General features: G+C 36.6%; 1 protein-coding gene across 6 annotated transcripts in view; it reads left to right on the plus strand.

The window, feature by feature from the left end:
• The window catches only part of LOC111865798 (importin-13), a 72,348-nt gene that overhangs the window by 15,245 nt on the left and 49,375 nt on the right, over positions 1-7,728 (plus strand). For all 6 annotated transcript variants that reach the window (XM_023854099.2, XM_023854094.2, XM_023854093.2 and 3 more), the window contains exons 4-5: positions 3,187-3,339; positions 5,476-5,548. In XM_023854099.2, the coding sequence (XP_023709867.1) occupies positions 3,187-3,339; positions 5,476-5,548 (226 nt within the window). The remainder of the gene's footprint in view (positions 1-3,186; positions 3,340-5,475; positions 5,549-7,728) is intronic.

Below are 7,728 nucleotides of genomic sequence, written 5' to 3' on the forward strand. Positions count from 1 at the left end.
TTCTTTCCTTCACCAGAATAAATTTGTAAATTTCCATTATAGCCACAACCGTTAAAGCCTCAAATCTTACAAAGTAGGCCATACTTTGTAAGTTTCCCAGGATTATATGTTCGCATACGAAGCCTTCCCTTCCAAGGAATCACACATTCGTCCAAAGACAGTTCTTGGTTTGGCTTATAAACTGTCTGAAATTTCTGAACGAAAAAGTTCAATAAGGGCTGAATTTTGTTGATTGTGGTTGCAGTTCATTATCATTGAAATGCAAACACCACCAAATTTGCTCAAATCTCTTACGGCTCATTAGTTTGCCGAAAATTGGAATTTCTAAAAATGGATCTGTTGACCAATACTCTTTGAGATTATCCCTCCTTGTTTGGTCCATTAGAAAGATAATTGCAAAAAATTTTCTAATTTCTGCTGAAGTGACATCCACCCACTTCAATGCCTTATAACTTTTGTTGTAAAGTTCAGGGTGTTGGAGATAGTATCTGTTAGTTTCCTGACATAGCATGTCAAAGACACTATCTCCAAAAAACAGTTCTGCTACTTCAGACACTTGCGTTGGGTCCGATAGAATTTGCTTCACCCCTGGATTTCCAGCAAACTGTCCCAGAGCAGGTGTTTTGTCTACTTTTCCCCATGTGGCTGTCCCCGCAATGTTGCTACCCGCATATTCGTCAGAGCTGCGGTCACTTTCGCTTTCACTGTCTGTGGTCACAATTTTTTGTTCGCCCCTGCCACACTCACTATCAAATTGTGAGTCGCTATCGCTAGCAGACTCACAAGGGATGTCAGATAGCTCATCGGAGAAGAAGTCAGATATTTCTTGTTCTACAAGAAATCGCTTGGGTGTCAACCGCTTTGGTCTTTGATCCATATTGAACTACTGACTGACAGCTTGCTACGTAAAGCTTGAAGAAATTAAGGCATTTATTTTCCTTTGCAGGGACATAGAGTTACAGCAAGGTCTAGTAACTGATTGGTCAGCAGACATTCCAGAGCCTTATAACACAGCTGCAAGTGGCTACGTGCTAGCTAGGTGGAGCCAGAAAGATGTATAGTGTGTTGCAACTTATCGTGTTTTAAAAACCTGTTAACATGCGAACGTTCCGCCATGTTTAAAAGCGAAAAAGCTTTTAAAGGGTGCGCTGTCCGCAAAGTGTTAATATTGTCCACCCACCTACACCTTGGTCTTCCCAGTGGTCTCTTTCCTTCTGGCTTTCCCACCGATATCCTATATGCGTTCCTTTTCTCCCTCATTCATACTACATGCTCTGCCCACCTCATCCTCCTCGACTAGATCATTCTAATTATACTTGGAGAAGGGTACAAGTTATGCAGCTCCTCATTATGCAATTTTCTCCTACCTCCTGTCACTTTATCCCTCTTCAGTCCAAATATTCTCCTCAACACCCTGTTCTCAAACACTGTCAAGTCTATGTTCCTCCCTTAATGTCAGAGACAAAGTCTCACACCCATACAGAACCACAGGCAAAATTATAGTTTTGTATAATCTAATTTTTATGTTTTTGGACAGCAGACGAGAAGACAAAAGGTTCTGGACTGAACGGTAGCAAGCACTACCCAAGTTCAGTCTCCTCTTAATTTCGTCCTGAATCAGGTTTTGATTTGTTATTGTTGTTCTTAACTGTTCCTGAACTGTGCCACATTTTCGAAACATCTGTATTCTATCGTTATGTCATGATTTTTCCCTGCATTTTCTTGATGAGATAGAAACATATACTTAGTTTTCTCTGTGTTTACTTCTAGACCAATCTCCTTACTTGAGTCAGTTAAAGTTTGTGTGTTTTTCTTTATGCTATCTATATTATCACCCAGTACATTCACATCATCGGCATATACCAATATCTGATGCGTTCCATTTAATTTCAGTCCAACCTGGTTTTCCTGGACCTTCCTAATGGCATATTCTGAAGCAAAGTTGAAAGGGAGTCTCGATAAAGCATCTCCTTGTCTTAGACCATTCTGGATAGGAAATTTATCAGCCAAATGTTTACCTATACAGACTTTACTTTACGTTTTGTTTAAGCACATTTTAATCAGCTTAACTAGTTTCATGGGTATCCCAAACTCTATCAGAATATTATACAATACTTCCTTCCTAACTGAATCATAGGCTTTCTTGAAGTCCATGAATAGCTGATGTACTGTCTCATTGAGTTACAATTTTTTCTTCAATATCTGACAAATACAAAAGATCTGATCTGTAGTTGATCTGTTACGTTGAAACACACACTGATGATCCCCAATAATTTCATCTGTATATGGACTTAACCTTGAGAGAAGAATATTGGATAAAATTTTGTATGAAGTTGATAGCAGTTATATCCCTGATAATTACTACAGTCAGTTTTATCACCCTTCTTGTGAACTGGTACAATAATAGATTCCTTCCACTGGTGAGGCAATTCTTATTTATGCCAAATAGAAGTAATTAGCTTATGGATCTTAGAACATAATATTTCATGTCCTGCTTGAACAAGTTCTGCCAGAATTTGATAACTACCTCGTGATTTATACATTTTCACTTTTGCAACAGCAATTTCAACCTCAGCTGTGTGCCTTTCTATCTGCCTAACATCACTGACCCTATGTACATTCAATAACTGAGAGATGTAGTTGTTCCACCTATTCACAATGTGAGAATCTGCAAGCAGTTCACCATTCTCATCCTTCACTTAGTAACATCTAGGTTGGTAACCTCTCTTAAAGTCATTTATTCCTCTATACAGGTCTCTAATGTTCATGTTCTTACTGTTCATTGCAAGTTCATAAATGTTGTCTTTCAGAGATTTCCTCTTTTTAATCCTGAATTGCCTGCTGATTTCACATCTTATATTGTTCAGATTATCCCTGGTTATTTCGCTTGGACCCTGTAACCATTGTGATTTGACTTGTTTTCTTTGGTCTAGTAATTTTGAGCATCCTTCATCTATCCATGGCTTATGCTTCTTCAGTTCATAATAACCCAGACTCTCCTTGTCAGAAATTTTTATATTCTCTCTAATAGTTTCCCAAGCTTTATTAACATCCACCTCAGTGTGCTCACAGAATCATGGAATGGAAAAGTTAATGTGTCTAGAATCAAATATTTGAAGGCAGTGTTACAATTCCATAGACTTAAAATCTGCTTTTTGCACTAAAGTAAGCCTCTTTGTATTTCAGTTGTCTGCCTATGTTCTCCATACACTTCCTGTTCATTGGCCAAATGCTGTACTTGAATTATTGGCAACTTTGCAGCCGTCCAACTTACCCAACATCCCTCCTGAAAGAACTGCATGGATTCTTCTTGAAATACTAACAGTTCTTCCTGAAGAGGTAAGAGCAGTTTATATTCTTAGGATGAAACTTTTACATTGATGGAAGGCATTTTGTTTCATTGAAGCTGATTAGAGTTAGCTGTACCATTCGTTATAAATATAAAATTAATATTAATGAGTTTGTTGTATTTAGGTTGAACAGGGTAGTGCTTCCTTCTTCCAAATATTGCTATAAATTACTGACTGGAATTATAGAAAATGAATCATGCCTTACTGCTATGATTTTTAATCAGTTGGGTCTTAAAGCAGTTACTCTTCATTGAAAGCTTTAAAAAGACGTCAAGTTACTTCTTAAAGCATCAATAATATGGGAAACCTTAAAATGTTGGCTATTAGTTGAAATGTGATTGAAAAATTCCAGTATAAGGTATGAGATTTATTTCTCAATCTTTTATTTATAAATTGAAATATGGAGCAGTCTGTTTCATATCACATTTCATCAATCATAAGTTGAAATTTCAGTGAACATCTGGCAAGGATAGCACTGTTATCATGTAACATTTGAGGCATGTTTGGTTATGGGGATTCAGATTTTTCTCTCATGGGGTGTGACTGAGTCCACCTGGTACTGCCGCCACTTCTGGCCTATCATACTAGCCCCAGATGATAGATGATGATTGTGGAGCAATTGGTGGAATGCAAATTGGCAGGGGAACCTGAAGTACTCGGAGAAAACCCGCCCCAGTTCTGCTTTGTCCATCCACATGACCTGACCTGGGCTCAAACCCGGGCCACCACGGTGGGGAGCCAGCAACTAACTACCTGAGCTGTGGCACAGCCTAAAGCCATTCAGATTCGTACTATGTTGTCAAGTTGAGACATATAGACTTGAAAGGATTCTGACGATGGTGTATACTGTACTTCTTCTGGCTTATTTTGGACTTCATCCATCGTCTGGTGCGTAAAAGACGAAAGACCACGACGTTTCGGAGACTGGATCTGTCTCCGTCTTCAGGTGAGTAGGGAAGGATAAAACCTACTCAGGTGGACGGAGACAGATCCAGTCTCCGAAACATCGTGGTCTTTTGTCTTTTACACACCAGACGATGGATGAAGTCCAAAATAAGCCAGAAGAAGTACAAGTTGAGACATGTCTGAACACCCACAATGAAGGGAAAATGTAAATATCAGATGTGCTCAGACAAATTTCCATTTATTTGAGCAATGTTTTTAGTCAAATGGAGAGGAGTTCCTGAATGTGCAGGTCTTATCTCCCTATGTCTAGCCCTTGCAGTTTGTGTTTGTCTAGTTTACTTTTGCCATACATTAATGTTTAATTTTTCCCAGTACAGTCATATGTTTGTTTCAAGTTTTTGCATAAGATACTTATAATACAGATTAAAAATTGTCTCTGATTTGTAGACATATATAGTTTCAGAAAGGCTTTAGTTCAAGTTTCATGTTTCAAGTCTCATTATTCAGAATTCTATAACGTTTCATTTATAACTCTTTGTCTTGTGATGAAGTATTGGAAATACTAAAAGGAAATTAGGTCACAAAACTCACCCCAGAATTCACAGAACAAAGAAGTCAGTATAACCTTAATTGTATTTGAGCTCATGAAAGAAAAGTGTTGTTCACAAAACATTATCACTTCCTCTTGTGGAAGAATAGTGGCCTCCAGTGGCAGAATATTCGTATCAGCTATATGAAAATTGGGCACTTAGCTCAAAAGTTCAAAGGTGGAACATACAGAAATCGACAAGTACAGTTGCACACATAGACATCATGATAATCTCATAAGCATTGTTTTTCTATCCTTAAGATAGGGAAGAGATGTCATCCCTAGGCGAATGAATAAGTACCTCAGGCATTTAGAGGAAAATGAATATTTGTGTGTTGAATCATGTTGCCTGTCATTTTCATAAAACTTTATATTTCTACAGCAATTTAAGGTTAATTTAAATTGTTTTATTTTTTCTCATATTGAGTGAGTGATTTAGAATGATAAGAATTTTTTCTTATATTCCTGTAAAACCTGATTAATTTAAGCAGGATTTTAGGTTCTCATGGTGGTGACTGAGGATTATTGTGTTCAGGGATGTGATGCCATGTATTTTGGTAGAATGTTACCAGACTACATGTCATAAAATCCCAGCAGACAGTAATCTTCAGAATTACTTTAAACTTCTAGTTCCAGAGTTCACATCTTGCTCATGCCCAGAAAGGTCTTGTAAGAAACGAACTTCAGAAAAACGTTCCTCAGGGTAAGTTTACATATTTTTAGTTCATAACTGCTCATGATTTCGGCAGTGTGCTGAACTCAGAACTCTTAAAGTGGAATAGAGGGTCTCTATAGGTAACTTTCACCTTACCCTCCAACTTAATTGTATGATTTTGAAATGATATATAATATCATTGCAAGTGAAAGGTTAAATATTTCCATATTATTTTATTTGGTCTATCTACAGAAATTATAGTGTTCTTGTCTCCGCTTTTGACAGAAATGTAATGCAGAAATCTAAGTACGTCATTCCAGTACATTTCTTGAAGTATCAGCATTCAGTTTGTAGAATAAATTCTGATTGATATTTTTATTGATGGAAATTAAATTTGATTGGAACAGTTGGATATCCTCAGCTTCATACAGAAGAACTCCAACTTTCGATTTCCAAGTTTTTGTAGTTCATGTAGCATCACAGAAATGACAGTAGCATTCAGCCAGCAACTATGAACTTAAAATATTATATTTTATATTTTAGCATCCCGTTGTATTGAGGTATCATCCTTTTTGTTAGAGTATCCATCAACAATATAACAATATAAAAGATGTAAGATTTGAGGCTTTCATGGCGGTGACTATGAAGAAAGCAGTCTTCTGGGATTTGGCACATATACACGGTGCCAAATCCCAGAAGACTGCTTTCTTCAATATAAAAGATGTTAAGAACATGTCATTCACTTAAATGTATTTCGATTGTTAAAATCATTAAAATGTCCATAGGACACTACAGGTATAAAACTTTATACCTTAAAGTGATTACAAAATTTTTCGGACTGTCTTAATTTTACATGTATTTTTCACCACATGTTTCGGCCTCATATGGGCCATCATCAGATGATTATATTCTCTGGGGAGACCACTGCACTGAACTTGTTCACCGTGCTCCATTAGTGCACATCAATGTTTTTTTTTTCATACTAGTTGTACTTTTGCAGCTATTTTGCGGCCACTAGTAGTTTTATTGTTGTTTTCTTATGCTAGTGTGCCTGTTGTGGTGTTCTGGTATACTGCAAATACTAAAGCTTCCTATGTATTAATTAATGAAATATTAGAAGCATTAAATAAGCAAAAAATCGTAGGTGGTATTTTTGTGACTTAAAAAAGGCTTTTGATAGTGTTAATCATGGGATTTTATTAATCCAACTTCAATTTTATGGAATAGATGGTAAATTTCATGATTTAATTACATCCTATTTATCTGATAGATATCAGAGCGTTTTAATAACAAGCACTGACTTGAGTTTTGCTGGTACCTCTAGTTGGGATATTGTAAGGCATGGTGTCCCACAGGGGTCCATTCTTGGTCCACTTCTTCTTCTCTTTTATACAAATGATCTACATAAAATTTTTAATAACTCAGTCAAATCAGTTTTATTTGCAGATGATACAAGTTTAGCTACTATTAGTTACAATAATATACAGTATAGAAACGATATTGATATTTCCTTTGCTTATCTTAATGATTGGTTTAATTCAAACTTATTAACTCTAAATTTTAACAAAGCTAAAACTGTTCAATTTATGGCAAAGCCAAGTCCTAATAGTGTAACTTCTGTTAATTATCATAGTGTGATTTTAAGCAGTACAAATGTGAAATCTTTGGGATTAGCTATTGAAAGCTCATATATCCCAACTCATGCCTAAATTGTGCAAGGCTTGTTACTCAATGAGGATGATCAAGCCCATTATGCCCACAGGGACATTAAAAATGGTATATCACTCTTATTTCCATTCACTTTTGTCCTATGGAATTATTTTTTGGGACAATTCTTCTTATAGTATGCACATTTTCAGAATTCAAAAGAGAATAATTAGAACCATGAGTGGGTTGAGATCTAGGGACCCTTGTAGAGATGCATTTAGGGATTGGGGGATTTTGCCATTGCAGTCCCAATATATATTTTCTTCATTGATGTTTGTTGCGAATAATATGGGTTAATACTAGGCGTAATTTTGATCTTTATTGCCCTCAGGCAAATTTGACAACTTGCCATAGAGAACCTTATTATTTTGGTATTACTTACTTGCTTACTTACTCATGGAGCTGAGCCCTTCTGGAGGAGCCACCAATTCTGCAGCTACTCAAGAATTTCCCAGCATTTTATGGAATCTGAAGGTTCATTACCGTGTTCACAAGAGCCCTCCACTGGTCCCTATCCTGAG

This window comes from Cryptotermes secundus, unplaced genomic scaffold (genome assembly GCF_002891405.2).
Source record: "Cryptotermes secundus unplaced genomic scaffold, Csec_1.0 scaffold757, whole genome shotgun sequence".
In the NCBI taxonomy this organism is placed as follows: Eukaryota; Metazoa; Arthropoda; class Insecta; order Blattodea; family Kalotermitidae; genus Cryptotermes; species Cryptotermes secundus.